The sequence below is a fragment of the Camarhynchus parvulus genome, chromosome 3, assembly GCF_901933205.1.
Source record: "Camarhynchus parvulus chromosome 3, STF_HiC, whole genome shotgun sequence".
NCBI classification, from domain to species: domain Eukaryota; kingdom Metazoa; phylum Chordata; class Aves; order Passeriformes; family Thraupidae; genus Camarhynchus; species Camarhynchus parvulus.
Genome location: NC_044573.1, coordinates 59408645 through 59421116, shown reverse-complemented (window position 1 = coordinate 59421116; position 12472 = coordinate 59408645). Strand labels below are relative to the sequence as shown.

Here is a 12472-nt window from a genome sequence, read left to right as displayed (position 1 = left end):
CATGGAAGAAGTCTTTAATGAAGATCTCTTGCTTGGCCCTTTCTGTTTTGGAGTAAATCAGCTGAGAAAAACTCAACAGTAGTTCAAGAGATCCAGTGTTTCTTTCCTTTTCTTTTCTGATAATCTCCTTTCTAGGTACTCACAAGCTTCTCTATTCTAAGACACAACCATCATCAGCTTCAATAACACAGAGTTCTAAAGGCCTTGATCTAGAAACATACCAAAGATTTTTGCTCATCAAACCACAGTATGGCCAGCTCAGTAAGATGGGCAACTTCTAACCCTACAGCTGATTACCTTGATTCTAACACTCCATACTCATAATTTCAGATGTCTCCAGGCCCACCCAGGTATATGGGAGGCATGGGGGATTGTGTTGACTTTTGGATAGTCCTGTATGGTTATCTCTTTAGGGGTCTTGTAAAATGTAGCAACATTGATAACACATTTTTCTTTCATAAATTAAGGCCTCAGTCTCCAAGAGGAACAATAAACTTTGTTTAGCAAAGTACCAGGAAATGAAGAAAACAAAATAAAACTTAAGCAGAGAAGCCAAAAACTTGGATTTTACCTGATAAAGTAATATGGTCTTCAAATCTACGGGAGATCAACAGGAACGGCAAAACTATTTCAAAAACAAGCTGAAGAGTTTACCAAAAATTTTTTGGAAGATAGAATCTTTCCATTATGAAAGAAGGAAATCTAATGCCTGTATATTTGAGTATATAAAATGGTAATCATGTAGTGAACTGATCCTTGTTCTCAGATTACTGTACCAACCTGCTTTTGCTAGTCTCTGGGTGTGATGTCATTGCAAAGAGGAATATCACCTAAGCAACCCTATAATGCTAAAAAGCTTATAGCTGAACTGTGTAGAAGGAAACAGATGGGGCAGTATCTGGAAATTTTATTTGTCAGATATCGCCCATCTGTTTCTCTCCCTATCTGCATGTTTTGCAGTAATATCCATTTTTAGGAAGGCAAGTCAATCTAATTCTACAGAATTGGTTCAATCTCCTGCTTTATTATTATTTTTTAATTTTTATTTTTTACTATTCATTAATGGCTGGCAGGGAAACATAAAACCCACACTGTGGGTTTTAGTGTGATTCAGCCAAATCATTTTCATTTGCATTCCATGAGAGGCAAAGTTATACTTCAGGGCAAAATTAGTAGATGTTAACTTTTCTTATTAATTGGATCTAACAATTTTGACAGTTTCTCACATACAACAGACCTCCTAAATAAATGAATGGTAGAAAGTATTTTAAAATGCATTCTAAAATTGAAACAATTATGTGTGATTTCAGAGTAAGTTCTAGTTTCTTTGTAATGAGTAGCTACTAAAATCAGTAAGTCTTTTTTGGCAGCCATCTGATTTTCTGAAAATAGAGCCACAAAAGGCTTTGAATCAGGTGTATTATTTATGGAGAGTACATAGAGACTTTGGTGGTAAACATTAATTTTGGACTGAGAAATTCTGTTTGTTTTCTGCTTCATATTTTTAGCTAAACACAAGCTAACATAAGGTCAGTGACATTGCTCTTCTATTTTCACAGGATCAAAATTAAAACAAAAGCCACTTAAAATAGCAGCATAGGCATAAAGAAACTTATTAAAAGTCAAGACCAGAAACAAGTGGCACTTCCAAATGGCCCACAGAATCCAATATCAGGCAAGACCATGACTCCTTTCTGCTCCTTATGTGTAAGTACCAATACAGAGATACTAACAGATGAGCATTCAGCTTTTATAAGAGTTAATGATAAATAATGACAGGAAGTGGGTTGGGTATACTAATTGATCTGGCTTATTACAGGGGTGGTGAGCAAGGCAAAATGGAGAGGTGGAAACAAAATGAGCTCTATTCTGAAATAAGCTCCATCCTGATGCCATGTGTAGCTCATCAAACTGTAACAACTCTGCTTTTGACTCTAGTTTCCTCAGACTGCAGGGACTGCTGTTGCTGTCATCCTCTCTTCGCAGTCTTTCTTGCCAAATTATAGTTACCCTCTTTTTATTACCTAGGTCCAGCCCTATCCTATCCTATCCTCCCCCTGTTCTTTTGATTAGTTTTCCTTTCTTTCCCCCTTAATTTTAAAGGATTGCTTTCTGACCTGCAGCTATCTGCATCAGCTTTTAAACTGACAATACTCGGTGACCCTGGAAACAGAGGGCTTCACAAGAACAGTTTTCTATCAGTGTTACATTTGCTCTATTCTTCACGTGTCCTTTGTCTACTTTGATCTTTAATTCTGGTCTCTACTTTGATATTGATTCCTAGTCACATATCTCATTTCTTTATCCCTTGTCTGTCTTTTAACTTGTCTTTTGCCAGCCCCTTCCCTAACAGCTGCTTTGGGCGATCACAAACCTGGCACGAGGACATCCTGGTTCCTCCTGACTTGGGTCCAAATCACAGACCGTGTCTCACCTTGCCTCTAAAATGGGTTAATTCTTTGATTCTTGTGGTTCACATCCTTCAACTCATTCTAAGTGCTGTATTTGAATCTTTTCTTTAGCCTTTAAAGCTTTTTATTAATGTTTATTTTCTTTATCCTTTGATTGCAGTCCACTTAAGAATACAGGACAGGGTTGCACAGGTTATCAAATCCATTCCTCCTGCCTTTTGCAGGCAAGTTTGTCATGGAATTACTTTCATAAATCTGCCAAGGTCTACTTTTAAATTGATTATTTTTTTCCCTCTGCTCTCCTAACAGAAGCTGTTTCCACACCTTATGATTAGAAACTATCTTCCATTTTCCAGCCTATAATGATCCGTATCTTGCTTATGTTCTTTTCCTTTTATGACAATTGCATCCATTAACATCCCTGTTACACTTAGAAATGTCTCACATCTTATTTTCCTAGGTTAAACAAATCAAACTCTTCTAATCTGTCTCAGATAAGCTCTCCCTTCCCCAGAGGCCTCTGCTCTGTTTAAGTCTGAATAAATTCTTCTTGAACATGCATGATTGTAATTCCCTGTGATATCCTAGGTGGGATGCAACAGTATTAATTTTCATATCTTCACTGAGAATATTTTCTGTCATGCTAGGCTTTATGTCTCCTAGGCTTTACTTGCTTATTTCATAGCTGCATCATTCTGGCGACTCAAAAATGCCTTGTGACTCACTGACTTCCCAGGAGTTTGGGGTTATATTCTTTATTCATCATTCTCATAAGAAACAGCTACTGATAGCCCTTATTGGCACGACCCAGGATCTTACAGCATTTAGGATCTTCTGACATTTTATGCTTGAATCATTGAGAATAAAAATGGTATAAACTCACAATGTATATTTGTGTACATAAATGCAAAAAATTTACAAAATATGCATTGGTCCCCCCAGTCCTATTTTACCAGCAGAATTAATTTAAAAGTCCCTCTCTTTAGTGCAAAGTCATGAAAATATTAAGCCATATTGGTTCCCAGATGAGTCCTTATCTGATTTTACTCACATCCTCCTCTCCGCTCAGCAGTTCCATCCTTAATGCCCCTTTAGCCACTGCTTTAGTTGAAAAACAACTTATCTAGGTTGTCATGGCCCTGGGTGCAGCTACAGGCTCTGCTACAGGCTCTGCTACAGGCTCTGCAGCCTTGTCTCCTCACTCCTATGGGTTTGTCTGCCTGTGCTCAAGGCCACTTCTGACCTAGCATAGCCATGTAACCTTGCGTAAGGCAGTGGTGACAAATTTGATGTAGAAGGAAGAGCTTGGAGAAACTTTGTTGGTTTCTCCCTGCATTTATGGAGTGGATGCTGCATTTAAGTTCTAGCTTTGCCCCAGTCCCAGCCTGTTTTACATTGCAGGTACACCTGTGCATCACTTTGCACCTCACTGATCCTAACCCTGATTTGCAGAATTGATCTCAGATCCGTCTCCTGCCTATGAGCTTGTCTGGAGACCTGTGATTTTGTTTGGTCCTTGTTATTACCTCCAGATCTGCTCCTTCTGCATTCAGAGACTGCAGGAGGACACTGCCCTGCTTACCTCAGTGGCGTCACTTCATCTTCTAGTGTGCTTCTCTTTCTGGAGCAGCCAGCTCTTACTGCTTCTTGATACAGCTTGGCATTTTATGGTATGAAATGATTTCCTTTAGTTGAGATGTGAAAAATCATTGAATGAGTCAGCAGGTCTTCCTGGCATCTCTTGCCTCTTGGTGTCCCCAAAGTATTAAAAGTTTGTATCTCTGGTGCACAGTTAGTCAGTATTGGCTCTGACAGGTGATGAGATACCTGGGTATGCCAGCAGTGCTGCTAAACTGAAACTAGGCTGAATTCTCGCAACATATCCTCACATTAAAGACTACACAGGCTCAACAGCAGGATAAACTGCTCAGGTAAATTATATGTTATTTAATATTGGTGTAATATTGATATTTGGGGAAGTAGGGTCCCTCACTACAATGAATCTCCTCCTGGTATCAAATCCATGGAGATCATAAGTCATGGAAATATTTTCATCAGATCTGATGAGCCCTTAACACAAAGCAGCAGAGGTTCCTGCCTTCAGGTCTCACTTCCAGTTTCTACAATCTGCTTCTGGAGTGTTACCTGAAACTCACAGGTAATACTTGCAGCACTTGTAGCTTTTGGAGCCCTGGAAGGAATTTCTCCAGCTGAGGCAGAATGCAACTCATGTTAGTATGGCTCCTATGCAGCTGCTGTCACTACTCTTGACCAAATTCAACCAATAAATGTGTCTAACTTATGTTGATGTAGTCAGATCCCTAAGTAAGAAACTGGCACTAAATTCTCCAAGTTACTGACGTATACTTGCGTTGGAGTGTTTATCAGTTGTACATAATTCATTAGATTATTCCTCTTGCACATATACACAATTCCTTGTGGTCAAAATTTTTGCATTAAGGGAATTGCAAAGGGAGAAGCAGCCAGAAGAAAGTAGTGACTGTTACTGCTTGTAGGGAAAGACTGAGTAAATAAATACTGATAGTGACAAAACTGTGGATAGAGTCATGAACACCATCTCCCTCTCTGTCCCTCCAGTTCCCTGATTATCTATACTTCCACAACAAAGCAAGTAGCTGACAAGATGAAAATTGTCAAGGTAAACCTTGAACCTGGGTTTCTCAGTCAGAAGTGCAGAAGACCACACATACACCATTTTTTGGCAAGAGGATGTGAGTATTTTCCATTGACTTACAAGTGACCAATGGCTGAGCCATACAAGAGCATTCTTGTTGCTGTCCTGCATCCTGGGCTGGAGAAGCAGTTTCCCAAAGGCCATGGAAGCAACGAGTGTCTAGTAACAGGACTCCTAGCAGCAGAGCTCAGGCTGTTCGGGGAGAAACCTCAGAAGAGAGGCTTTGTGACAGGCTAAGTGCATCAGAAGAGAAAGAATGAATCTGCTTGAAGTGTGATGACAGGAAGAGAAACAAATTGCTTGTGTGGCTGGATGCAACAGTCCATTATGTGCAAAATTCTGTGTTCCTCCAATGTTAGGTTTGGAATGACAGGCAAATTTACCAGTGGAAAATGCTGTGACTTGAGAGCTGAAATAGACGCTGTACCAAATGCATGCTTATCCTGTTGGCTACAGCAATGGACACATAGATACTGAAGTATTCATATTGGGAAATACATGGAATTACTTAATCTTGATGTCAATTACAAGGGAAGCTCAATTTGAAGTGCAGTGGTACAAGACTTGTGAAAATGACTATTCAAGTCAGAACTGGGCTGCCATCACAATCTTGGTTTTATGCCACAGATATACTGTGAATTGAGCCCAGCTCACTCTAGAAGCCCATGACGTCCTTTCTCTGTGTGCTCACATGCCGGTTGAGAGCCTTGCTGTTCCATAATGAAACCTGGTTTTTATGGACTTTTTAAAAGCAATTTTTTCTTTCAGGAGAACTCTGCGATAGTTTTTAATCCACACTTTATTTTAGTGCAAGGTTAATTTTTCCTTTATGCAGTAATATAGATTTTTTTTCCTGTCACACCTGGCTGGCACTGGCATACCACTCGCGGCCACGGCAGGAAAAATGTGCTTGACTTCGTCGCAAACCTCGTTTCCCAAGTCCCTACTCAGAAAACTATTTTTTTTTGCCCTGTCACAGCACAGGTATTTTTCTCCCCTGTCAGATAACCTGACAAAGGCTAATTTAAACGACGAGCACACTTCCAGGCCGGAACGCTTCCCGGCTCCGGGGAGCGGCCGTCGGGCAGGCACGTGCCGCCCTCCTCGCCTCGTGCCCGCCTGGAGCCTGGATCTTGGATCCTGGAGCCGCGCTGCTCCCCCGGCCCGGCGCCTCGGGGCCGCTCCCGACGCGCGGGGCTCTGGGGCTGCTCCCGGGCCGCGCTCCGAGCCCCCGCTGTTCCCCGGCCCCGCTCGCTGCTCCGCGGGCCGGCGGCGGGGCGGGGAGGGGAGGGTGTGCGGGGGGGCAGGGGTGTGTCCTGCTCTCCCGCTGCCTGCCCGGGGCACCGGGGTCTCCTCTGCTCTCCCGGCGGCTGCGGCTCACTCGGCTGGCCGTCCCGCGGCGGGACGTGTGGGCTGCCCCGGCAGCCATGGCTCGGGAAAGTTTGCCGCTGCTCCTGCTGCTGGCGGCGCTCGGCAGCCGAGGCCAGTCGCCGTCGCCGCCACCGCCGCCGCAAAGAGGTACAGGGGAGCGGGGAGCCCGCGCCTCGCCCGCCCGGCCGGGACCGCGGCGTACGCGGAGGGGGAGGCGACCTGGCCGCCAGCTCGGGAGTCCTTGTGGGCACGGGAGGGACGAGGGGACAGGGACCGAGCGTGACAAGTGACCCCCAGTCTGCAGAGAGGGGACCCGGCGGGCGGCACCACCGCTGGTCCCTCGGTGGCCGGGCCGAGGAGGGGCTGGTGCAGGGCCGGCGCATCCCGCCTACCGCCGCAATTCCCGCTCCCTCACACACCCGGCTCGGAGCAGCGCAGATGGGCAGCGCTGTGGTTGGACGCGCAGGGGGAAATCATGTAGGTGAGGGACCGCTGGAGGACGTGATCCCGTCCCCCAAACGACACACAAGGTTACGGGCTGATCTGCTGGCATCTCTCCTCCAGCCGGGATGTGCCCGTCTGCTGGCATCTCTGTGGCAGGGGAAGCTTGATAGGCTGTGTTGAAACACGTGTGGGCTGCCTGTACTGCTTTTAGTTCAGGTGGCAAATTGATGCACTTAGCCCGTCACAAAGCTCTTCTGTTCAAAACTAACCACGACGGGAATGGGAACGGAATCAATTGTATCCTGCATTGGTAGTAAATGTCTTAGATGTACCATAATCATGCATTATAGTGTTTAGATGTGTTGACACTATAAGGGTGGGGTTTTTGTTTGCTTTTTCAGTTAGTGTTCAGTGGAAAGATCAAAAGAGGTGTAGTACAGGTGTGGGAGAAAGAAACTTTAGTCAATTTCTGAGCTCTCATAGGAAATCCTTAAAACCATTCTTCAGCCCACAATATTCCTTCTGGTGCTTACATTTGTGCTCTTAACATTTTTAGCCTTGCTGAAATGAATTCACTTAGAAGATACTGTGGGTGTGTCAAAATAAAATAAATTCAAGCCCCTGGATTAACGGCTATCTTTCCTTTGACCCTGATGTCACATAATAGGGTGAACATTATGGATTGGGAATTTTTACAATTTAGGGTTTACTTTGGAGAACATGATGCACTGACATTTCATGAATAAATGTCTCAAGCAGCTGACTCCTTAATATGAATTTTACTGTGTGAGAATAAATGGCAGTTGATCAAATGTCTGTGTGGATAAAAACTCATCCAGAATTAGACTGTGTTTAGATGATAGCTTTTGGTAAACATTGAAGACTGGGATTTTAGAAGTAGAGCATTTAAAATACAGTACAAAATGCATTTTCTTCTTGCTGATTTCTTCTTTTATTTTCCCCCCCTAATTAATTCTTTTTGGCTAATATTGATGTGGCATTTCTTTTAGTATTCTCTCTCTCTCTCACACACACACATACACACAGAGACACTTTTAGAGAATGTCCTTTTGTTTATGCAGTATCATGGTTTCCTTTAACCTCAACAGTGAAGGGATATGTTAATGATTTCCCTTTTAAAGTAGAAGTGGGTGTGTTTGGTGTTCATCTGCTGCATCACTTATATTATAAGTGAGTTCTGGTAATTCCATGAAGAATCCTAGGACTTTTAATTAAATGTTAATGTGGTGATGGGACCTTCTAATCTTAACAGTTGAATTCAAGTCCTGGCCTGCCAAAGTTTTATGCCATTTACTGTCTTTTAAATTTCTTTTTGAGATCTGTTGCAGCTGCTAGGAGGTGCTAGCACTATGTAGATGTCACTGTGTTGCCCACTACAGACAAAGAGGTAATGAACTCCTCTGTAATGCAAAAAGTTAGGAAAGTCTGACTTCACTGAAGTCCTGGGGGATTTTTAACATGTACAAGAATGTTACTGCACCCGTGGTTTGTATCTTTAGACTTACAGCTTTTGTTTTTTGACTTAAATGTTATTTGGTAATAACCGTAACGTTGGATGCTTACTAATTGATAGCACCAGTTGGATGTCTGTGGACAAAATTATGTAACAGAGCTGCAACGCTTTGAAAAACAGTACTTGAGACATCACAATGAATTCCCATGTTGTTTTATGGAACAGAACAGTTCAAGAACATTTTGCACCTCAAAGATGGGAACAGTCTGTATTTCTTTTTTTGTTTCTGTTCTTGTGGCTAATTTTTTTTTCCTTTTTAAATTGTTAGAAGACTTACTGTGGTCAGAAACCTGGAATTAATTTCAAGCTGGTTTTTGTTGTTGTTGGGGCTTTTTTTTTTTAGCTACGCATATTATCTGTTCTTTTGTTTTTTGAACACTAAATAATCATGCAGAATTTCTGTCATGGTTTAACCCCAGCCAATGACCAAATATCACACAGCCCCTTACTCACTCCTTCAACTCCTTCAAGTCCCAGCAGGACTGGGGAGAAAATCAGATCAGTAAAAGCTGGAAAGCTCTTGGATTGATATAAAGGCAGTTTAGTAGGTAAAATAAAAACTCTGCAGGCAAACAAGACAAACCAAGGCATTAATTCCCTGCTTCCCATGGGCAGGCAGGTGTTCAGCCATCCCCAGGAGAGCAAGGTCTCATCACAAATAACAGTTACTTGGGAAGACAAACACCATCATTCCAAACATCTCATGCTTCTTCCTCTCACTTTATATACTGAGCATGATGTCATATGGTATGGAATATCCTTTTGGTTTTTTGGGGTCATCTGTCCCAGCTGTGTCTCCTCACAGTTTCCTCTACATCTCTGGCCTCCTCACGAGCGTGGCAGTACAAAAAGCAGAAAAAGCCTTGGCTCTGTGTAAGGCCTGCTAAGCAATAACAAAAACATCTCTGTATTATCATCACTGAGTTCAACACAAATCTAAAACACAGCCCCCTGTGAGCCACTGTGAAGAAAATAAACTCTACCCAAGCTGAAACCAGTGCAATTTCTCAGAAGATGGAAGAATCAGAACCAGAAAGGCATGTGCATTCTTCAACATTGTTTCTTAAAGATGTGCATAACTTGCAGTTAAGGTAAACTGACCGAAGTGTTATGCAATGTTCCTTTGGTTCTTGAACCTTGATTCATCCTGTTTGGTGTGGAATGGGAGAGAACTAAAATAGTAGTAATTTAGAAGGTAATGTAAAATTTTTTTTGATCTTGAATGCATGCGTTTTTGAAAAGGATCTCAATATCTGTTTTGAGAGAGAGCGGAAGCTATGTGTCTGTGAAAAGTGTGAATGGAAGGGACAGGGCTAAGGAACATACACTGCACAGTAACTTGATCTGTAATGTCAGCTGCTGACATCAGTGGAGATAATTCATGGAGTACAGGTGCTTTTAGCATGTGTGGAAGGAAGTGTAAGTTGACTCCAAGTGGTGATGTATATAGGATGCTTATAAAGTCAGAGTGAGATTTCTCACTCGAAAGAGAAATGAGGGGTGAACATCAGCAGGATATGACTAGTGCCCGTCTGTTAGGCAGTGGATGGTGGCAGGCAGGTCAATATTTTTAAGTCTCTCTGTAGGTGTACAATTTAAAACAAGTTTCTGGAGAGTTTAGTTCAAAACTGTATTCTCTGTGTTATGTCATTACAACTAGGACTTAAAAGATTCTTTCCCACATACAAACCTGTGTGTATATTGTACCCTATACTCTGAAAAGTCAAGAGACAAGGCTAATAGGACATAAGTTTAGTATTTCAGACCCTAAGAATGAAGAATGTGTGTAGACTTAGGTTCTCTCTTTCCTGAGCCAAAACACCCCAGATGCTTTGCTTATGTAATCTGTAAAAGCAGAAGTCAAATTTCCTCTTTCTTCATAGAGATTTCTTTGCAGTAAGGTCAATTTCAAAACTCACCAACACCACCCTGCTCTAATCTTGTAATGGAGAGCATTTCCATCATGGCTGATGGCATTTAAACATTCAAAGCATTGTGCTGGCTGTATTTGGAGAACAGAGCTTGTAAGAGATTTAGTTGGTAAATTTCCATTCTGAGAAGAGGAGGCTTAGATGATTGTTTATCAGCTTGTTCTCACCTAAATAAATTTTGAGACTGTTACCCAATATCAGCAAATGTAAAAACAGTGCAAAAATCTTTAAGATATGATCACTGAAAATCAATGGCTATTTAAGAGAAAGAGTCCCAAAGTACTTTATCTTCTGCAAGAAGAAAGGTAGAATTTAGCCATTATCTAACCCATGCAGTCCTTGTAAGTCAACATGTGTAGAACTCTGGCTACAAATATATAAAGGAGAATGCATCGGTTGTGGACGGCTGGCATCATAGAATGCATAAAATTCTGTGTAATTTATTTTTTTTAAAGGACTTAATCTAGCTTCAGGATGTTATAGCAGGTAACAAGCCTTTTTCACTGAAGGTGTACTGAAGTATAGTATATTCTGTATGTTCCCTTTCCACAGTCTGTATGCTGTTTAATGTTTTGGCAGATAAATTTTTTGATGATCTGGAAATTACTATTTCTTTTCCTTTTTTATTATTATTTATTTAAATGTATGTGTACAAGATCATAATCAGTTCTAGCAACTCTTTTAGCAGTATTTACTGCTATAATATATAGCAGAATAATATAATATAATATAATATAATATAATATAATATAATATAATATAATATAATATAATATAATATAATATAATATAATATAATATAATATAATATAATATAATATAATATAATATAATATAATATAATATAATATAATATAATATAATATAATGTAATATAACTGTCTGATCAGTTATTCAGGGTTTACCCAGCCCCAAAATGCTGCTCTCAAATATGCATTGTAATTGCTTTTACCTTTTTACTTCAAAGCTGTTGTCCATATCACTTTCTTATAGTTTAATAACTGGCTGAGAAAGTGAAAGCAGAGGGAATTAATATGTGTTTAAGGTTTAGAATGTGAGAAGTAGCAAAGGGCCAGCCTAAGGTGTTAGAAATAGATGGAATTGCTCAGACTGACTGGAGACATGAGTTTTTTTGTGTACATGCTTTAACTAGAAATAACCACGAATGAGGTAGGTCTTGTATAAGAATGTGTGAATTTCTGAAGCAACAAATAAGAACATAAGATGGTAAGACGCACTTTATATTTAACCTCCTTAGTATTAATTTTCCTCCAAGTTTTTTACATGAGTCACTCTTATTAGGCTTGAAATGCTAAAGTCAGAACAGTGGTTCTTTAACCTGTTCCAAAAATCTGCTTTAAAATAATACAGCAAACAATCATTTTTAATTAATTCAGGCTGGAGGAAGGAATCCACCCACACATGTTCCAATTTCTTATCCAGCTACTTGGACTGACAGTTTTTTGAGATTATAGTACTTTGGAATAAGAGGCAGCATGAATTCCTGGTGCAGGGTGAATTTTTCTCCTTTTTCTTTTTCTTTTTTCTTTTTCTTTTTCTTTTTCTTTTCTTTTTCTTTTCTTTTTCTTTTTCTTTTTCTTTTTCTTTTTCTTTTTCTTTTTCTTTTTCTTTTTCTTTTTCTTTTTCTTTTTCTTTTTCTTTTTCTTTTTCTTTTTCTTTTTCTCTGCCCACCCCCAAAGTTCAGACTCCTCATATTTACAGGTCAGAAATGGTGGTAATGCCTTGTGGACACAAATACGTGCAAATGTGAACCAGTGTGCATACCTAATGATCTCCTTTTCTTTACCAACTTTTTTCATAGATAATAGTTCCTTAATTACTGGATATTTTTGTCCTCACCAAGAGTTCTATCTAGAATATGTGAGCTCATATGTCACACACTAGCAACTCAGGCCATGCTGGCGATTATACAGACCAAATCTTGCGCATGTAAAAGACAAACCAAAATGTTGTGTTTGTTAAACTTTATATTGATTCCATCCATGTGTTTGAAATAGGAGAGGGAATTCCTTGTGTTTGCCAATAAAGCTCTTTCATGAGCTGGCTCTTGATGACTACATGTTAT

At 40.6% G+C, this 12472-nt stretch overlaps 1 protein-coding gene across 4 annotated transcripts in view; it reads left to right on the top strand.

Annotated features, from left to right (window-relative positions):
- The first annotated feature begins 6441 nt into the window (after window positions 1-6441).
- Window positions 6442-12472, top strand: part of LAMA2 (laminin subunit alpha 2) — a 335421-nt gene continuing 329390 nt past the window's right edge. For all 4 annotated transcript variants that reach the window (XM_030945040.1, XM_030945039.1, XM_030945038.1 and 1 more), the window contains exon 1: window positions 6442-6624. In XM_030945040.1, coding sequence (XP_030800900.1) covers window positions 6534-6624 — 91 coding nt within the window. In that variant the 5' untranslated portion in view covers window positions 6442-6533. The remainder of the gene's footprint in view (window positions 6625-12472) is intronic.